This window comes from Callospermophilus lateralis, chromosome 10 (assembly GCF_048772815.1).
Source record: "Callospermophilus lateralis isolate mCalLat2 chromosome 10, mCalLat2.hap1, whole genome shotgun sequence".
Classification (NCBI taxonomy): domain Eukaryota; kingdom Metazoa; phylum Chordata; class Mammalia; order Rodentia; family Sciuridae; genus Callospermophilus; species Callospermophilus lateralis.
This window is the reverse complement of record NC_135314.1, coordinates 57585080-57607539: the sequence shown is the minus strand read 5'-3', so window position 1 is coordinate 57607539 and position 22460 is coordinate 57585080. Positions and strand designations below refer to the sequence as shown.

General features: G+C 34.8%; 1 protein-coding gene across 4 annotated transcripts in view; it reads left to right on the top strand.

Annotated features, from left to right (window-relative positions):
- Stxbp5l (syntaxin binding protein 5L) overlaps positions 1 to 22460 on the top strand; it is a 326234-nt gene that overhangs the window by 107074 nt on the left and 196700 nt on the right. For all 4 annotated transcript variants that reach the window (XM_076867719.2, XM_076867717.2, XM_076867718.2 and 1 more), the window contains exon 7: positions 3987 to 4070. In XM_076867719.2, coding sequence (XP_076723834.2) covers positions 3987 to 4070 — 84 coding nt within the window. The remainder of the gene's footprint in view (positions 1 to 3986; positions 4071 to 22460) is intronic.

The following is a 22460-nucleotide window of genomic DNA, read 5'->3' as shown; positions in this document are numbered from 1 at the left end:
CATTTAATAAAATTCAACTTCCCTTCAGGATAAAAATCTCTTGGTATTCTAGAAAAACAAAGAAACTTCTTGACTCTGAACTTTGTTAATTTACCCAAAGCTAAGAAAATGTCCTCCTTAATGGTGAATAAATAAAATTTTTCTGGTAATCATAAATGAGATAAAGTGCCTCTTATGTATATTTTCTATTAAACATTGTACAGCTATTGACAATATAAATTATTAGAGAAAATGAGAAAGAATTGAAACCTTCATATGCAGCTTGTGGAAATTAAAACTGGTTTAACCACTTTGGAGAACTGCTTGGTAACATCAGTTAAAGTTAAACATGTTCATACTCTATGGACCACCATATACTTGATAGAATGCACATATTCACCAAAATATATATATAAGTTTGTTCATTTTTTTTTCAAAGAGAGAGAGAGGTAGAGAGAGAGAATTTTAATATTTATTTTTTAGTTATCGGTGGGCACAACATCTTTGTTTGCATGTGGTGCTGAGGATCGAACCCGGGCTGCACGCATGTCAGGAGAGCGCGCTACAGCTTGAGCCACATCCCCAGCCCTGTTCATTTCATCATTATTACATTGATTGTAAAATGAATACATTAATTGTGGTAGTGTGATAGCTAAAACAATGGAATATTGTTTGAGTAATGCTATTGAATAAACTACAACAAATAAAATAGAAACAGAAGCAAGACAAAAATTAACATGTAATACATAATTCTTACATAAAATTCAAAAACAGATAACAGTAACCTATAATGTTAAAAATCAGGACATTGTTTAATTTTAGAAAAGAGGGAAGATATTGACCTGGTAAGAGTATGAAATAGGGTTCTGAGAGGCTTGTGTTTTTTTAAAAATTTCTTGTCTTTCTGTTTTATTTCTTGACATGGGTAGTTTCATGGGTATATGAATACACAATAAAATATTTTAAAATTAAGCCTCTATTACTGATCAAAGAAATTTATAAAATGTGAATTAATTTATATCCTTTATTTTCAGAATCCAAGAACTTATTTAATGCGGAAACACTAGATGCACTAAGAAGAAATGATGCACACCCTCTCCACTATTTTTAACACTATAGGCTATTTTAACAAAGCAGTTAGACTAATACAAACATTTAGAGAAATAAAAATTGAAAAGGAAGAGTAAAATGTCTGTATTTTAGATTATTATGAAAACATGCCTGAAATGACTAAGAAAATCAACTTTAATTATTGTTATTTGTATTCTTAATGGTTACCATTCTAATGAGAGTGAGATGAAATCTCATTGTAGTTTTGATTTTTATTTTCCTGATTGCTAAGGAGGTTCAATATTTTTTTCACTTATTTGTTATATACATTCATGATTATGTCAAAATGAACCCCCATTGTATTATATATAATACATGAATAAAAACAAGAAAAAACAAAATGAACATTAAAACAAATACAAATAATAAAATAATTGAGAAGGATGTATACCCAAATTCAACTATATATAGTTTTTAGAAAAGATAATGAAAAGAATAGCTCATATAAAATGACAACAAAAACATCAAAATAACTAAATATCAAGTTAACCAGAAAATAAAAATGTAGAACACTTGCAAACTTCTTGTAAGATATAAAAGTATATTTGAATAAATAAAAGGTATCCTTTAGTCTCTGATTAAATGTCTCACTTTTTTTATTTCTGAAGTTTACTCTTTTTCTTGACTTTTAAATTTTTATTTATATTACTTTTTATTTATATATGACAGCGGAATGCATTACAATTCTTATTACACATTTAGAGCACAATTTTTTATATCTCATTGTTTAAAAAATACATATTGACACCAATTCGTGTCTTCATACTTGTACTTTGGATGATAATGATCATCACATTCCACCATCATTAATAACCCCGTGTCCTCCCTTCCCCTCCAACCTCTCTGCCCTATCTAGAATTTGACGTTTTTAAAGTCAAATAAATATTATATCATAAAACAGATTAAAGTTTTTTTCTTTTCATGTTTATTTATAAAACTACAAATTTCTCTCAGATTCATCTCTTTCTCACAAGTTTCAATATGATAAATTTTTGTTTAGTTTTTATTTTATACATTTTATTAATGATTTCTTTTCTCATAAATTAGAGATGTTTTTTATTTCCAAAATACTTTTCTCAGTGATTTCTCATTTTACTTCATTGTGATTAGAATATAATAATATCTAAAATTTTGATTCTTTGGTACTTAATAATTAATATTCATCAAATACCCGTTTTCTTCAGAGTTCTAGGTTCTAATGATATAACAGTGAACAAATCACCTACTTCTTTGTCTACAGTATTTACATTCTGTTGTGAAAGACTTTAAAATATGATACATAAATGATTTATTACTTTGTGTTTCAATGTGGTCAGATATTGCAGAGAAGTCTCCTTTTATCTTGATATCCCTTATGGTTATTGAGTGACCTTGTCTGATATTTCCTTAATGTCTGGGGCTCTTTTCTCTTCATTAATTCTCTAAGTGATTCTAACACAATATTTCCTGTATCATAATATTATAGTTATTGTCAGATCAGGCAAGGTGGGCAGAGACCAAAGGAGGCAGATTTTAAAAGGCCGCTGAATGAGGCTTTATTGAGATATCACTCCCAGGTGGAACTCCATCAGACCCACAGAGTGGACAGGAGAAGGGTCTGAGGAGAAACCGCGTTGAAGCTCAACCAGACTGGACTTTTAAGGGGCTTACAGCAGGAATGGAATGGCTTGGGACAGGAAAAGGTGTTTTTAGGGTCCCTTGTCCCTTTGGAGTTGGTCAAGGGAGTTGGCTGAACTCCAGGATTGACCAGGGGGTCCTGCTGATTGACAGGCGTTTCTGCTGGCACCTGATTAATGTTCCTTTCCCATGGGCTGCTTTGTTCTAAGTCGCCACCAAGTCACCACCACCGACCTAACAGTTATCTCAGTAATTTTTGATATTTTGATGCTCAATATTTTATATATTTGCTTTCTGGGAGCTATTAGTGCCGTCTTATAACAAAGCAACTTTTGTCTTTCAAATATTTACTTTAAAAACTTAATAATGTTTTAGAATAGGACTATTACAACTTTTTAAAATATGTTTTTCTAGTTGTAGATGGACACAATATCTTTATTTATTTTTATATGGTGATGAGGATTGAACCCAGTGCCTCACACATGCAAGACAAGCATGACATAACACTGAGCTACAGCCCCAGACCAAGACTATTACATCGTAAGGCTCTAGTTTGGAAGGATTAGATTAGTCACTTTTTTTTACTTAAGTGATATTTTCCAAACTTTTTAAACTATCAAATTTTCTTTACCATAATCTTATACATGCAATAGAAATTAGTCTTGTTATTCATCATTTTCTCTGGTATGTAAAAATAATTGTTCTGAAGTTCAAATATTAAAGTATAGTATATGTGACTTCATATGAATTTAAGAAATATCTATATAAATGCATATCTAATTTTGACATTTTTCTCATTTAACAAATCATTAAATATACCATTTTATCTTTATTTTCTAGACCATTTTTCTTTTCATCCAATTTTTATACTTACTTTTATATTGTGTCACATATATTTATATACTTTCTCATTTCATCTTAGAATGAAGCAGAGTTAATTGATAAATGTTTATATTGAAGTAAAGCTTATTTGCCATGCTATATATTTTTTAGTTTTTAAAATTGGCACATAAAATTATGCATATTTATGAGGTATCTTGTGATGTTTCAATACATGTGCATATTGTGTAATGTATCTGTCTTCTCAAACATTTATTTGTGGTGAGAATTCTTTTAAAAGTAGGAAACTTATTTTCAAGTTCTAGAAAATTAGTATTATATAATTATAAATAAGGTTTTGTTATGTGATATGATTTTTATTGTATGAACATTATTCTTTGTTTGAGCCAAGTTAAAATTAATGTCACAATTAAGAAAATGATTGTTTTAATGTTTTTCAGCTGCTAATAGGTTATGAAAATGGTACTGTAGTATTCTGGGACTTGAAATCTAAAAGAGCAGAACTGAGAGTTTATTATGATGAGGTAAGTGATTTCTACTGAAATTTGAAGTCTTGTGACTTTGTGTCATTTCTATTTTTAAACTTTGAACTGTACCAGTATTTTTTTGCTGGGAAATTACCTGGTTTTCACACTTTATTTTGTTATTTGTATAAGTTTCAACTCTGGGTTATCCTTCTGAGTAGCATTCTGCCCTGACTGCCAATTTTTAGGCCCTGTTTTAGAGTATCCTATGTATTTGGGTTCATGTTACCTATGGTGTATTTCCAATTTTGTCTTATTCCTTTTCTTTCCTCTAGACTCCCATGTGTATGTCTTACTTCCTTGTCCTTAAATTCTCTAAATTCTTTAAGTTTTCCTTAGAAAACTCTTTTCTATGTTAAAAATTCAAATCAATTTGAAATGCAATATCTTTCTGTACTTGCCTTCTTAAAATAGAGATTTTGTAAATGGTAACGTTAATAAGTGACAATAAGATCTTGAAATAAATTTTATTTAACATAATTGAGGATTCAGGAAGCAATAAGCGCCTATTTATCAAGGAAGAGTATCCCAGTTGACACTTTTGGTTTGGAGATTGATTCCAGGTCATTAATTATTTCCTCCTTCAGAAGATACTAATAAAGACAAATTGTATTAAAAGGTGAAAAATTAATTGCTTCTTATAGCTATGGAAGTAAATATGATCATCTATACTATTAAATTTGAAAAATGGGGGAAGGCAATAGGAGAAGATGGTAGAATAGAAGCAGGCTGCAAGCTCCAGCTCTTCCACAGTTCAGAACCACAATAGCTGGAGAGATATGCAACAAGTTGAGTGATTGAGGGAAAAGACTGAGATCTAGTAATAGATTGACAGACACTTGGAGAGACTCAGATTCTGGTTACTGGAATAGACAGTGAAAAAGAGTTCATCAGTTTTGAAGCTTGCCAAAGAGGCAAAGTTGGGAAAATTGCTTCAGAAGCAGTGGTAGAAGAGAAAATCAGAATTTAGCTGATACAGAAACTACATACCAACATGTGAAAAGGGCTCTACTTCTCTTTAACTAGTGAGTAGAGAGCTGTGGCCAAAAGCCAGAAGGTCAAACCTAAATTTAGAGTTTTGGGAAAGACAAATTCTTGCATCTTCATCTCCTCCCGAGATAGTGGCAAATATTGTTATGGAAGAATGCCTTTGAGGCAAGCTAAATGATATACACAGTGAGATCACTGCAACAAAAGACCACCACGTCTACCACCAATCAGAGGTGAATGCAGAGTAAGACTGGGTGCAGTCTGTTACCTGGGTGCAAGGCACTTTTCCCCACACCAAAATCTTCCCAAGTGTATACATACACACTCATTGCTCATGTCTGTACTGGGGAGGGTTCTATCTGCTGAGCCAAGAATGTTATAGCACCATCACTTTGGCTCAAGTAGGAGCTTCTGGGGCCATGGTAGTGCTCCCAGCACCACTTAAACTGGGCTGGAAAAGGGCAAGTAGAGGACTGTTAATAGCTTGGGCACATGGCTCTGCTTCATGTGAACACAAAAAGCAGCTCCTTAGTGCAGAGAAAAATCTAGGAACTTGGCCTGCAGACATTCCAGGGATGTCCTCTCTGTGCCACCAGGGAACACAGTGATGCCTGGACTGACATGGTACTAAAAATGTTGTATATGTGTTCATCAGAGCTGGGCAGGGTGAAGATGGTGAAGATAGGATTTGGATCCTGAATTTCATGCAGTTTTTCGAAGGAGGATGCCAATCTGGATGTGGGAAAACGTAAACATACATTGCTGCACCACAACTCAGTGCTGATTTAAGCTACTGAGGCTTAAACATTTCTCACACCTCCCATACCTGGAGTATTCCAAATCATGAAGTCTCTAAAAGAAGTTTCTCCATCTTTAAAACCTTAACAAGGAGGGCTTTTATTATTTTTAAAGTTAGTTGGTTTTGCTGGTATTGTCTACTATTTTGGTTTCATTATATTCCCCTCATTATTTTTATTATATATTTCTATACAATCTTCTTTCTTGTCTTTTAAAATTAACTGGATTCATTTTCTCTACCTTTTTTCTTCTTTATCATTTTTATTCCTCTCATTTTGTCTAACTTCATTTTCTCAGTTTTTCTTTTCTTCCCTCTATCTTTTCTTTCCCTTTTCTTTTTATTATCTATATGGTTTATAGTAGTCTTACATTCCACATTGCCTAATTTTTTCTGTATATTATTACTATCCTTTTCTTCTCTTTGACAAGTGTAGATGTAGAGAATATTATCCTTCAAGTTGTCATTGATACTGGTAACTAGTCTCTGTCTTCCTAAAGTGATCCTGGAGGTTAAACATGGCATTTTGAACATATTGTGTGGGTACTTTGACACTGAGATATAAAATAAGTCTGGGCACATTTTAAAGAAAAAGCAGCTCACTAAAAAGACCTCTCATAACAGTGTAAGAGACATCCACTCAACAAATGCAGGAATTCCAACATAGACACATTTGAAACAAGAAAATAAGGTAGTAAGACACATCTGAAAATTCATAACTCCTCAACAACTAAATTCATAGATATCAAACTAGAGAAAATAATTGACAAAGAATACAAAAAGTTGTGATCAAAATGACCAATGAATTAAAAGAAATACTAACGAATGAACCAAGGAATATAATACTGTGTGTGAACATGCATTTTAATAAAGAGATAAAGATTCTGAAAATAATCAAACAGAAATATTGAAAATTAAAAACTCAATAAGCCTAATTAATTCAGTAGAAAGTCTCACCAATAGACTAGAGCAAGAAGAAGAAAAAATATTTTTCTCAAATGACTAAAAAATTAAATGGATAAACTATAATACTTAGGTAGTAACAAAGAAAAATTATGAATAGAACATACACAAGCTCTGAGACAATAATAAGAAACTAAATTTAAGTTTCATAGGCCTTGGAGGAAGAAGTGGACATGTAGGGTAATTATGTAGAAAGCTTCTTTAGTGAAGTAATGGCAGAAAGCCTCCCTAAGCTTAGAAATGATATGGACATATAGGTACTGGAGATATTTAGAACTCCAAATAGACATGACCAGAAAAGAACTTCTTCATAATATATTGTAGTTAAATTACCAAAAACTTAAAACAAAGAAAGGATTTTAAAAACTATTAGAGAGAAATGCTAACTCGTTTATAAATGCAAACCCATCAGAATAATATTAGATTTCTTAGAAGAAATGCTTAAGATCAGGAGAGCATGCAACATGTCAAGCTCTGATAAAAATAACTGCCAATATGGATTGCTATGCACAGCAAAAGTATCCTTCAGAATTGAAGAAGAAATGAAAATGCCCCAAGATAAACAAACTAAAGGAGTTCATGATCATTAAGTCAGAGTTTCAGAAGATACAGGAATCCATATACTGAAAAGGATAAAAATAACCAAGAGAAGCATGAGAGAGAATAAATCTCATTAGACGAATACATAGGCAAATGAGAATTAGAATTAAGGCACACATTATAAATTTTAACAAATGACAGTAGTACACACTTTTCTATAATAACACTGCCAATTAAAAGACATAGATTAGCATATAGTTTTTAAAAAGAAGACTCAACTACATGCTCCCTGAAAGAAATAGTGCCAATCAGCATAGACATTCACAGACTGAAAGTAAAAGAATGAAAAGACAATATTCCATGCATATGGAATAATAAAACAAGCAGGAATAGATACCCTCATATCCAACAACCATAGTTCAAGCCAAATTTAGTCAGAAATGACAAAGAACACTGGATATGGTGATGTACATTTATTTGGTACTAGATACTTGGGAGACTAAGATAGGAAGACTATAAGTTTGTGATCAGCATGAGAAATTTAATGAGAATCTCTCTCTCAAAATAAAATATTGTGAGTTTAGCACAGTGATAGAACACTTGCGTAGAATGTGCAGGGTCCTGAGTTCAATCCTCATTATCACACACCTAAAAAAATTAGACAAATAATTTCATTATATATTGATAAGGGAACTAACCAACAAGAAGATGTAACGATTATAAAAATATATGCCCTGAACATTGGTACACCAAACTTCATAAAGCAATTACTTCTTGACATAAAGAGACTGATAGGCAATAACAGTGGGTGACTTTAATAAACCACTCTCACTGATAGATCATTCAGACAAAAAAATCAAAAAAATACTACAAAGATAAATATATTTTAGGTCAAGTACATTTAAGACATCTACAGAATATTTTATTCAATAACAACTGAATATACTTTCTTTTCAGCTGCTCATGCAACTTCCTGCAAAGTAGATCATATGTTAAACCACAAAATCAAGTCTTTCTAAATAAAAAAAGTTAAAATGATTTTTATATTTTATTAAGTTAAAAAATTCTTATAATCAAATGAGAATAGAAACCCCAACATCTCAGAATCTCTGGGATATATTAAAATAGTTTAAAAATGACAGTTTATATCTATAAGGGCCTACATAAAAAATAAGATCTTAAACAAATAACCCAATTATACTTCTCAAGGTCTTAGAAGAACATGTACAAACAAATCCCAAGGGCAGTAGAAGGGAGCAAATATTAAAGATCAGAGCTGAAATGAATGAAATAGAAAATAATGGAACAAAATAAAGTATCAGTGGCTCCAAGAGTTGTTTGTTGGAAAGATAAACAAGGGTGACCAGCCATTAGTCAAACTACCAAAAGAGAGAAGACCCAAATTAATAAAATAAGAGATGTAAAGGGGAATATTACAAAAGACACCACAGAAATCCAGATGATCATTAATTACTTAAAATCAGCATACTACAGTGACTCACAGACGTCAATATTTAAAGCAGCTCTATTCACAATAGCTAAACTATGGAATCAACCTAGATGCTCTTCAACAGATGAATGGGCAAAAAAAATGTGGTATATATACTCAATAGAATATTACTTAGCCTGAAAGAAGAATGAAATTATGGCATTTGCCAGTAAATGGATGGAGTTGAAGGGTATCATGCTAAGTGAAATAAGCCAATCCCCCAAAACCAAAGGACAAATGTTTTCTCTGATATTTGGATGCTGATACATAATGGGAAACAAGGGGCTAGGGAAGAATGGAGGAACTTTGGATTGGGCAGAAGGGACTGAGGGGAGGGGAAGGATGGTGAAATGAGATGGACATTATTACCTGCCGCAGTCTGGCTGGGCACAATTCAGGAGCCACTTGTCAAAAGAAACGAACTTTATTTTTAGAACCACACATGCCAAACAAAACAGCTCCTCAGGAAAACCTTCAGAGCCCAACTGCCACCACCGGCTTCCCACAAGCCTCTCAACCTCCCCCACTCCTCCTGCTCTTGAGGCCAATTGGCTGGGTCGCATGGGCAGAGCCAAAAAAAGTCCCCCAATGAGCAGTTCCATGGTCTGAAAGGGCGGGGAAACAGCCCAATGAGCATCACCGCAGAGGAGCCAATCAGTTGGCAGCTAGAAGTTGCTGGGGCCGCTGTGAGCCAATCATCAGCTGGCAGCTGGAAGTTTGCTGACAGCTGGAAGTTTGCTGAAACCCCTTTGGCTGTGACTCTCAACATCTCCCCCTCTCTGTTTAAACAACAAGCATGTGGCTTAGGGACCGTGCCTGCCTTAGGTTGTCCAATAGTACATATGGTTCTTACCCATTATCGGATGAGCTGACCTCAAGGCGTCAGCCTCCTGTCTTAGGTTGGTACCATTGCAATTGGATCTTACCTGTCACTGACTACCAGTGCAGTATACAGCCACACCTGTGGATAGGTCTTTGTATCAGCAGGGGGGTGAGGTTCTTTGCCTCACCTCTTTTGGTCCCCAAATTTTAGCTGAACGACCATGACAAGCAGAAGAGAGGAAGATACACCAAGCCAATTTGGAAAAATTGTACCACCGATGACATCATCAGCAAAAATACCCCAACACTACCACAAGTCACTGCACCAACAGATAGTTCACAATGCATACAGGTGAGTTCACAATGCATACAAGTGATTCATAGTCCAGGGAAGTTCTGCAAGCAGTTCAGTGATGGCTCCTTTTGGAAAAATTGTACCACCGATGACACCATTAGCATAAATACCCCAACACTACCACAAGTCACTACACCAACAGATAGTTCAGAATGCATACAAGTGAGTTCACAATGCATACAAGTTATACATAGTCCAGGCAAGTTTTGCAAGCAGTTCAGTGATGGCTCCTTTTGGAAAAATTGTACCACCGATGACACCATTAGCATAAATACCCCAACACTACCACAAGTCACTACACCAACAGATAGTTCAGAATGCATACAAGTGAGTTCACAATGCATACAAGTTATACATAGTCCAGGCAAGTTTTGCAAGCAGTTCAGTGATGGCTATTGCAGAAGCTGTAGATTGGTTTTATTTTTGTCTTCACCAGCACTGGGATGAAGATAGGAATTCTGGCAACAATGGCTAAAGAAAAAATTATATAACATTCCAGAAGGCACTAAAAGAAAACAATTTTCTTTTTTTTTTTTTAAGAAAACAATTTTCTTAACAATGTACCTTATCTTCAGCAGAATTATTAAATATAATGAAAAGGTAAGGTGAAAGTAAACAAACAGATCTGTTAACCTCCTTTTTTGTTCATATATTAAAACAATCCTCAACAGCTGTTTCTGCAATTTAAATTAAACCATTTAAATCACGTGAAAAAAAATTTGGATCCATTTTTTCATGAGCACTCATCATATATGATATATGGACATACGTAACATTCAAACATATAACACAAAACACAAGTGTGCACACATAATATAATATATACAACACATAACATAATAGTAAAGGCCTTATAACTTTTTACAGGTGAAATCTCCATTGCAATGTTTAAAAACTCTATAGTCAAAAAAATAGAACTGATCAGCAAAACATTAACCTAGGTCTGTATGAGCTCAGAAAACAAAATAGAACTTCATGATATGGGAAAGGGCAATAATAAAATAGATATTGAAAAAAGGATCCTGGTTCTGTTGCAGATGTAAGAATAGCCAAACTGGAGTTCTGGATATCAGTTGTTATGGATTTGAGCCAAATCATCTTCTTTTTGGTCTGTAGAAATCACTTTAGTTAATCTTTCTGGAATCCAAATCGGCTGCTGTTCTCCCTGTGGAAACACATAAACAGACCCCCAACTCCAGACAGTCACTGGGTCAGGACCTTAGTTAATCTCTCTGGAATCCAAATCGGCTGCTGTTTTCCCTGTGGAAACATACAAACAGACCACAGACTCCAGACAATTACTGGGTCAGGACCTTTCCATTGTCCTGTTAGAATATCCTTCCAAAGTACCTTGGGCTTATATACATTTTTTGGACACATATGCCTTTCCGCAGCACTAAGCCCTGATGAATCCAAATTTAAAAAGTTTAGAGTAAAAAGGGTTATTTTAAGTTTATCTTTGGGGAATATATACCCCTTCCCAATTCCTTCTTTTTGCTTTAATAAGTACATTTTAATAGTTTGATGAGCTCTTTCAACTATGCCTTGTCCCTGTGGATTGTATGGGATTCCTGTTATATGAGTAATGCCAAATGTTGAGAAAAATTGTTTAAAAGAGGTAGAAGTATAACCAGGGGCATTATCTGTTTTTAACTGTTTTGGAACACCCACAGTGGCAAAATTTTGTAAGCAATGAGCTATAACATCTTTAGTTTTTTCTCTGGCATGAAGGGAGCCCATCAAAAATCCAGAAGAAGTATTAACTGTAACATGCAAATATTTTAATTTTCCAAATTCTGGCAAGTGTGTGACATCCATCTGCCAAATATGGTTAGGTATCAGTCCTCTGGGATTGACTCCAAGATTAACTTGTGGTAAAAAGGTCACACAATTTTGACATTGTTTTATTATTTCTCTAGCTTGTTCCTTAGTTATTTTAAAACACTTTTGAATAGTATTAGCATTGATATGGAACCTTTTATGAAAATTTGTAGCTTCTTCTAGTGTAGAGAAAATATGTATGTCATGTGTAGTTTTATCTGCTAAATCATTGCCTAAACTAAGGGCTCTAGGCAATCCTGTATGTGCCCTGATATGTCCTATAAAGAATGGATCTTTTCTGTCCCAGATTAGACTTTGTATAGTGGAAAGCAAAGAGAAAACAGTAGAGGAAGGGGAAATCCTACCAGCATCTTCAAGGGATACTATAGCATTAACTATATACTATCGGAAAATAAATTAAATACAGAATCTTTAAACATCACAAAAGCCTGTAATACTGCCTTAAGCTCTACCTTTTGAGCTGATTGTTTGGGTACTAAAAATGTAAAAGTTTGATCAGGTGTAGCTATTGCTGCTGTACCATTATTTGACCCATCAGTGAATATATTTGGAGCATTCATGATAGGTGTTTTTCTTGTCATTTTTGGAAAAATTACAGGATGCAATGACCAAAAAGACAATAAAGGATTAGATGGTAAGTGGTTATCAAATGAAACATTAGATTTGCACATGATTATTGCCCAAGTATTTAACTCATTAGCTAACTCATCAATTTGATTCATAGTATATGGAGTAATAATTTTATTGGGAGAAATTCCAAACACTCCCTTTGCTGCTTTTGTTCCTTTGAATATTAATTGTCCTACAGCCTCAGGATACATAGTAAGAATAGTGTTAGGAGAATAAGATAAATGTATCTATAATAATGGACCTTCTTGCCAAAATACTCCTGTAGGAATATTTTTGTTGGTAGTACAATAAATAATAAAGGCAAACTTATATCAATTCTATCCAAATGCATATTTTCCATATATGTTTCAATGATTTTTAATGCCTTTCTTGCTTCAGGCGTTAACATTTGGGGTGAATTTGGATCTGATGGACCTTTTAGGATATCAGATAAAGATCCCAACTCTCCTGTTGGTATACCTAGATAAGGCCTTATCCAATTTATGTCTCCTAATAACTTTTGAAAGTCATTAAGTGATTTGAGTTGATCTACTCGTATTTGAATTTTTGGTGGACGGACCATGGTTGAGGATAACAGAACTCCTAGATAATTAATTGGAAAATTTAATTGTACTTTATCTATTGCTATCTCTAGATTATAATTTTTTAATAAGTTTGTAAGTGTGGCATAACATTCTATCAATGTGTTTTTATCTTTGTGTGCTAATAATACATCATCCATAGAGTGAAATATTTGTAGTTCAGGATTTTGATTTCTAAGTGGCTGGATTACTTTGTTAACATAAATTTGACACATAGTTGGGCTGTTAGCCATCCCTTGAGGGAGTACTTTCCATTCATATCTCTGATCAGGACCCTCATGATTCAGTGCAGGGATAGTAAATGCAAAACGTGGACTATCTTTAGCATGAATTGGAATTGAAAAAAAACAATCTTTAATTTCTATAACTAAAACATACCAGGTTTTTGGCAAAGCAGACAATTGAGGAATCCCCAATTGAGCAGGTCCCGTAAAACCATCTCATTATTAATGGCTCTTAAATCTTGCAATAATCTCCATTTACCAGATTTCTTTTTGATGACAAAAATGGGAGTATTATGGGGAGATACAGAAGGTTGTATATGTCCTTCCGCTAATTGTTGTTTGACCAGGTCATGGGCTGCTTGTATCTTTTCTTTAGTCAGGGGCCACTGAGGAACCCATACTGGTCTTTCTGATTTCCAAGTAACTTTTATTGTCTCAGTTGCCCCCTCTGAAAATCCAACCCATGTCTGTCCGTTCCTTGATCTATTTGTATTGGTGCTGCTATACCTTGTTCTTGTTTTTCTAATCTTTTTCCTTTCCTAAAACCTTGTCTAGTCATAATAGTGGGTGCATTTTGGTTGATGTTATTTGTTAATGTCAAACCTAATTGATCTAGGACATCTCGTCCCCATAAACTTACGGGAAGATGATCCAATACATATGGCTGTATAGTTCCTTCACATCCTTCAGGATCCTTCCAATCTAATACCATTGCACTTCTATGGGGATTAGTCGCTACTCCTAGGCCTCGAAGCATCTGAGTGGCTTGTTGTAATGGCCAATGTTTTGGCCATTCTTGATGAGAGATGATGCTAAGGTCTGCACCTGTATCCAGTAGCCCATTAAATTCATGTCCTTGAATATTTAGTTTTAGCATGGGGTGAGAATCTAAATTTAAAGAAAGCATAGCCCAATCTACACCTGTGGAGTCTAATCCCTTGGAACCTCTTTCTACAGTATATGACTGGAAAATTTATCATGTAGGCTGGGTATTATTAGTAACTGTGCTATTCTATCTCCTGATAATACCCTTTGGAGAACTGGCTATAATTTTTATTTCACCTTCATAATCGGGATCAATTACCCCAGGACTTATCATAAGTCCTTTTAGAGTAGAAGAGCTGTATCCCAATAATAAGCCTACTGTTCCTTTGGGAAGAGGTCCTTTTACCCCTGTGGGAATGATTTGAACTCCCATCTCTGGAGTTAGTACTGCTCTGGTGGAGGTGCAGATGTCCAACCCTGCGTTCCCTCTGGTTTGTCTGATGAGGGATCTGATGGACAATGTGTCCTGGACACTACCCTGATGGGGTTGCTGGGTTCCTCCAGTGCTCCGTATATTTGTGGTTTTGGGCCCCGGAGCATTGGGCCCCCCGTCCCATTTTTTGGCAACGGAGCCCAATGCCTTTCTCCACGATATCGTGGATAAACACCTGGTCCTTGTTCATTTTTTTATAATGGAGTACCCTCTGTGGTGGTTTGAGAACGGCATTCACTAACCCAATGTCTCCCTCTACGGCATCGTGGGCAAATACCCGGTATTCTACTCCTTTGATACCTAGTTTTGTTAAACCCTCCTCCTATGGGGCAATTCCTTTTAAAATATCCTGTTTGTTCACAATTGTAGCATGTTCTTGGCCTGGCATCTAAAGTCTGTTTTACTGCAGCTGCCACGATTTGCCCTTGTTCTAAAGCCTGTTTTACTGTAGCTGCCACGACTTGCTCTTGTTCATTAATGTCTCTACATAATTTAATATATGTGTTTAAATCTTCATGTTTCCATGGTCTAATGACTTCTCTGCACCAATGATTCGCTTGGTCATAAGCCAGTTGTTTTAGTAATGGCATTGCTTGTTCTGTATTCCCAAAAACTCTGGTAGCTGTTTGAATGAGCCTATCTACAAATTCAGCATAAGGTTCATTAGCTCCTTGTATTACCTTAGATAATTGACCTTGTAAACCTCCATGTCCTTGTAAAGTCTTCCATGCCTTAACTGCATCTACAGCAATTTGTAAATATACACCAGGATCATATGCAATTTGTTGTTGCTGATCCTCATAAGGTCCCTTTCCTAACAACATATCTAGATTTCTCTGAGGATAACCAGCTGCTGCATTTTGCCTAGCCATCTCCTTGCAAAATTCCTCATTGGCAACCTTCCATAACAGGTATTGTCCTCCATTTAGCACAGCTTTACACATATTAACCCAATCTGCTGGCGTCATGTTCAAGTTGTTAATGGATTCGACCAAGCTTACAGTGAAGGGTGCTTGAGGACCATAGGTTGTTACAGCCTCTTTTAGCTGCTTCACTGTTTTTAAATTTAAAGCATGGTGAATTCGCTGCCCTCCTGCCTCAAAAACAGGGCATGTTAATATTTGAGATCCTGTCTCAGGATCCCAACTATCAACTGCAGGGTTTGGGGGCCTCCCAGCATATGGAGGTGGCCTTGTTAGTTGGACATTTACATCCTCTGGTGATAGAAAGGTGTTAGTAGCAGTCTCCTGTAGAGGTGGTGCTGTTGGTTGGACACTTACACCCTCTGGTGATAGAAAGGTGTTAGTAGCAGTCTCCTGTTGTAACTTTCCCCCGATGGCTTTTTCTGCTTTACATTTTCTTTCTCTTTCTGACTAGCTTGAGAGGCCTTCTCTTTTACTTGAATTTTTTCCTCTGTCTGACTAACTCGAGAGACCTTCTCTTTTACTTGAATCAATATGTCTTCTCTTTTCTCTACCATTGTCTGAACTGAAGGCTTTGGACTAAACAAACAAGATACGAACGTCCACAATGGCAATGTGCCAACTGGCAGAGTCCCTGGGCTTTTCTTTTCTATTCTCTTTAAATCTTCACCATGATGGTTCCATTGTGATATATTTAACAACTCCTCCTTAAAAAGCCATGGGCTACATTTTTGTATTGTATCAACGTATGCCCTGACTGCTCTTGATTTTAATGAGATGCCTCCTTCCTCTAACAATTTACTTAATACTCTTTCGGTTAGTTTTTTACTAATTTCTGATCCCATATTTCTCCTATAATACAACCCAACAAGATAATGCCTAACAAAACTGAAACAGAGTGAAACAAAATTGGAACAACAAAAAATCATTATAATAGCCTCCTGAAATGTCCATCCATCCTTTCTCCCTATCTGTTCCTCAGATGTGAGCGGTTTTTCTTCCATCTTACGCATCTCCATGGACAGGCAACTTAAAACAAAAGTGAAGCAAAACAAAAGAAGAATCTTAAAATGGCTACCCATCCTCTCGCCCTGCCCTCAGGGGCGAGCAGTTTACCTTATCACTTACCCTCAGTCCTTCCCTGTGTGGCCCACCAAATGCCGCAGTCTGGCTGGGCACAATTTAGGAGCCACTTGTCAAAGAAACGAACTTTATTTTTAGAACCACACATGCCAAACAAAACAGCTCCTCAGGAAAACCTTCAGAGCCCAACTGCCACCACCGGCTTCCCACAAGCCTCTCAACCTCCCCCACTCCTCCTGCTCTTGAGGCCGATTGGCTGGGTCGCATGGGCAGAGCCAAAAAAAGTCCCCCAATGAGCAGCTCCATGGTCTGAAAGGGCGGGGAAACAGCCCAATGAGCATCACCGCAGAGGAGCCAATCAGTTGGCAGCTAGAAGTTGCTGGGGCCGCTGTGAGCCAATCATCAGCTGGCAGCTGGAAGTTTGCTGGCAGCTGGAAGTTTGCTGGGACCCCTTTGGCTGTGGCTCTCAACAATTACCCTATGCACATGTATGATTGCATGAATGGTGTGACTCTGCATTGTGTACAACCAGAGAAATGAGAAATTGTGCTCTATTTATGTACAATGAGTTGAAATGCATTCGGCTGTCATGTATAACTAATTAGAACACATGAAAAAATTAAAATCATTTATAAAATATTTGCAAATAATTCAACAAAAAATCTAAAAGATCATATACCATGTTAACCATAGTTTCATTCTAAGGATGCAAGGATAGTTCAATATATGCAAATCAATAAACATAATACACCACATAAACAGAACCAAGAACAAGTATCACATGACCATCTCAATAGATAATAGAATAAGCCTTCTTTAAAATTCCACAACCCTTCATAATAAAAGCCTTGAATAAATTAGGTATATATACTATATATATACATAGTTTTTATCTCAACATAGTAAAAACTATGTATGACAAACCCCAAGCCATGACATCATACTGAATGAGGGAAAACTGAAAGCATTTCATCTAATATAAGGAATTAGACAAGACTATTTATTCTCACCACCTCCATTTAATATGATATTTGATATTTTAGTCAGAACAAGTAGGCAAGAGAAGGAAATAAAAGGGATACAAATAGGAAAATATGAATAATTACCCCTATTTGCAGAACAGATGATTCTATGTTTAGAAGACCTTAACAGATCTCCCAGGAGAGTTTCAGAGATAATAAATTAGTCAAAGTAGCAATACAGAATCAATATACAAAAATCAGTACCTTTTCTGTATACCAAAATGAATATACCAAGAAAGAAATCAGGAAAAAGGATTCCATTCACAATAGATTCAAAAAGAAAAAGTAAAATACCTAGTCATAAATTTAACCAAGCAAGTAAAAGACCTCCACAAGGAAAACTATGAAATACTGAAAAAGAAATGTAGGGAGATATAAAAGATGAAAATTCCTCCCATGTTCATTGACAATCCAAATTATTGTTAAAAGACCATGTTACCAAAAGCGACCTACAGATTCAATACAATACCCACAAAATACTAATAATATTCTTTACACATAATTACATATAGAAATTCATATAGAAGAATAAACTATCTGGAGCCATCATGATACCCAATTTTTAAAATTTTTGGTTAGTTATATATGACAGTAGAATACACTTTGACATATCATATATAAATGGAGTATAACTTGTTATTATTCTGGTTATACATGATATAGAATCATACAGGTTGTGTAGTCATATATGCACATAATGTAATAATGTCAGATTCATTCTACTATCCTTCCTACCCTCCTAGCCCCTTCCCTTGTTTCCTCCTCTCTGCCTAACCCAAAGTAACTCTATTATCCCTAGCTACTCCTGCTCCATTGTGAATTAGCATCAATATATCAAAGAAAACATTTGGGCTTTAGGTTTGGGGGATTGGCTTATTTCGTTTAGCATGTTAGTCTCAAGCTTCATCGTGTACTGGCAAATGACAAAATTTCATTCTTATTTAAGGCTGAATAATATTCTACTGTGAATATATACCACATTTTCTTTATCCATTCATCTGTTGAAAGGCTTCTTGGTTGGTTCCATAGTTTAACTATTGTGAATTGAGCTGCTGTAAATATTCATGTGGCTGAGACACTGTAGTATACTGATTTTAAGTCATTTGGGTATAAATGGAGGAGTGGGAGCTGGGGTCAAATGGTGGTTCCATTCCAAGGTTTCTGAAGAATCTCCATACTGCTTTCCAGAGTGGTTGCGCCAATTTTTATTCCAAGCAGCAATGTATGAGCGTACCTTTTCCCCCACATCCTTGCCAACATTTGTTGTTTCTCATATTCTTGGTAATTGTCATTTTGACTGAAATGAGATGAAATCTTAGAGTGGTTTTGATTTGCATTTCTCTAATTGCTAGAGATGATGAACATTTTTCATATGTTTGTTGATTAATTGTATTTCTTCTGTAAAATATCTGATCAGTTCCTTAGCCCTCTTATCAATTAGATTATTTGGGTTTTATTGGTGTTAAGTTTTTTGAGTTCTTTATGTATTCTGGAGATTAATGCTGTATCTGAGGTACATGTGGTAAAGATTCTCTCCCATTCTGGAGGCTCTTTCTTCATGTTATTGATTGTTTTCCTTTGCTGAGAAGAAGCTTTTTAGTTTGATTCTATTCCATTTATTTTTCTTCTTGCACATTAGGAGTCTTGTTAAGGAAGTCAGATTCTAAGCTGACAATAGTAAAGATTTGGCCTACTTTTTCTTCTATTAGGTGCAGGGTATCTATTCTAGTGCTTGAGTCCTTGATTCATTTCAAGTTGAGATTTGTGCAGGATGAGATATAGGGGTTTAATTTCATTTTGTTACATATGGATTTCCAGTTTTCCCAGCAGCATTTTTTGAATGAATAGGCTATATTTTCTCCAATGAATGTTTTTGGCTCCCTTGTCTAGTATGAGATAACTTTATTCTTAGAAAATGGAAAGAAAGCATGTCTTTCTGGATAGGCAGAATTAATATTGTGAAAATGACTATATTATCAAAAGCATTATTCAGCTTTAATGCAATTCCTATTAAAACACCAATGACATTCTTCATAGAACTAGAAAAAGCAATAATGAAATTCATTTGGAAAAATAAGAGACCCAGAATAGCCAGTGAAATCTTATCAAGAAGAGTGAAGCAGGAGGCATTACAATACCAGACCTTAAACTATACTACAGAGCCATTGTAACAAAACTCATATGGTATTGGCATCAAAACGACATATAGACCAATGATACAGAATAGAAGACACAGAAACAAATGCACATAAATACAGTTATCTCGTACTAGACAAAGAGGATACCCAATTTCAAATCATTCTAAAGAGTCATACTAAAACCCAGCATGGTCCTGGTGTAAAAACAGACATGTGGGCCCATGAAATAGAATACAAGACACAGAGACAAACTCACACAGCTACAGTCACCTGATTCTTCATAAATGTGTCAAAACCTTGTTGGAGAAAAGACACCCTCTTTGACAAATGGTACTTGAAAAACTGGCTAACTGTATTTAGAATGAGACTTGATCCCTATATCTTACTCTGTACAAAAGTTAACTCAGAATAGATGAAAGACCTAGGAATTATACCAGAAGCTTTGAAACTACTAGAAGAAAACTTAGCGGAAACACTTCGTATAAGCACAAACAATGACTACCTAAATAGTAGTCCTCCAGTTGAGTAAATAATAATAATCAGTAAATGGAAAGGCATTAAATTAATAAAAAACTGCTGCACAGCCAAGGAAACAATGGTAAGAGTCAGCCTACAGAATGGGAAATATCTTTTCCAGAAAATCCTCTTTTGACAGAGGATTAAGATTCAGAATAATATAAAGAATTAAAAATATTCAAATCCCACCCCCAAAAAGAAAAAAAAAAACATTTAATGAATGGGCAAATGAAATGAATAGATACTTAAAAGAAGTACAAATGGGCAGGAATTTTTAAAAAATTGTTCAACATTTTTAGCCATCAGGGAAATGCAAATCAAGACTACACTGAGACACCATGGCACTCTAATCAGAATGACAATCATCAAGAACACAGATAACAATAAATGCTGTTGAGGTTAATGAGAAAAAGAAACACTTATACACTATAGGTGGAGATGTAAATTACTACCAGGTATTATGGAAATCAGCTTGGAGGCTCCTCAAAAAAACTAAAAACAGAACTACCAGTGATCCAACTATACTACTTTTTGGTATTTACCCTAAAGAATTAAAATCAGCATACTTTAGTGCTGTACCCATGTTTTTCACAGCACAATTAACAATACCAAAGTTACAGAACAAGCCTAGGTGTCTATCAACAGATGAATGAATAAAAAAGTTTTATAAATACATAATGTAATTTTATTTAGTTGTGAAGAAAAATAAAATTATATCAATGCAGGAAAATGGAACTGGAGAGCATCTTGTTAAGTGAGATAAGCTAGACTCATATTTTTTTATGTGAAATCTTGAAGAAAGAAAGAAGAAAGGACATCATGAATTAAAAAGAGAGACTATTGCAGTAGAGGCAGGAGATCAGTGGTAGGGAAGGGAGTTTAAGGGGAAGTATTGGGGAATGAATTTGATAACTATGTTATAAGCATGTGTAAATATGCCATGATGAAACCCACTATTCTTCATAATTAATATGCAATGATTTTTTAAAAGTAATTTTGCAAAGGAATTTTTAAATTAGTGTTAGTATTGCCTAAGTTAGTAGAGTACAATAATATTAATTTACCTAGAAATTAAGTATTGATTTACATATATAAATCAATAAATCAATCATTTGTTTCATACATACTTTTATGTCCTGTAATTTTAATAAGACAGTCATAAACTTTATTTTATGGCATAACTTCTGAAGTTTTCTTCAACTTTTACCTCTGATATTTACAAGCTATCCTTTATAAAAAATTTTTTTAATTATAATTAAAAATAGAATGTATTTTGGTGAATTATACAACATAGAATATAACTTATTCTATTTAAGATCCCAGATTGTGGTTATACATGATGCAGATTTCCCCTGGTCATGTATTTAGACACAAGGCCAGAAAAGTTATGTTCTATTAATTCTACTGTCTTTCCTGTCCCCCTCTTCCCCATCCCATGTATTCATTTGTTTTGTCTAATCAAATGGATTTCTATTTTTCCCCTACCCAATCTCCCTTGTTTTGGGGTAGTATCCACAAGTCAGAGAGAATAATTGGCCTTTGTTTTTTTGAGAATGGCTTATTTCACTTAGCATGATATTCTCCAGTTCCATGCATTTACCAACAAATGCCATTATTTCATTCTTCTTTATGGCTGAGCAATATCTCATTATATACATGTACATTTTCTTTATCCATTCATCCTTTGAAGGACACCTAGATTGTTTCCATGGATTGACTATTGTGAGTGAGCTGCTATAAACATGGATGTCGCTGCATCACTGTAGTATGCTATTTTTAAGTCTTTTGTGTATAGACCAAGGAGTTGGATAACTGGGTCAAATGGTAGTTCCATTTCAGTTTTTCTAAGGAAACTTCATACTGCTTTCCAGAGTGGTTGCACCAATTTTCTGTCCCACCAATATATGAGAATACCTTTCTTCTCATATTCTCACCAACATTTATTGTTACTTGTATTTATAATTGCCATTTTAACTGAAGTGAGATGGAATCTTGGTGTAGTATTAATTTGTATTTCTCTGATTGTGGAGATGTTGAGCATTTTTTCTTATATTTTTTGACCATTTGTATTTCTTCTTCTGTGAAGTATCTGTTCAGCTCCTTTGCCCTTTTATTGATTGGGTTATTTATTTTTCTGGTGTTAAGTTTTTGAGTTCTTTGAAAGTCCTGGAAATTAATACCTTATGTGAGGGTACCGGTGGTAAAGATATTTTACCAT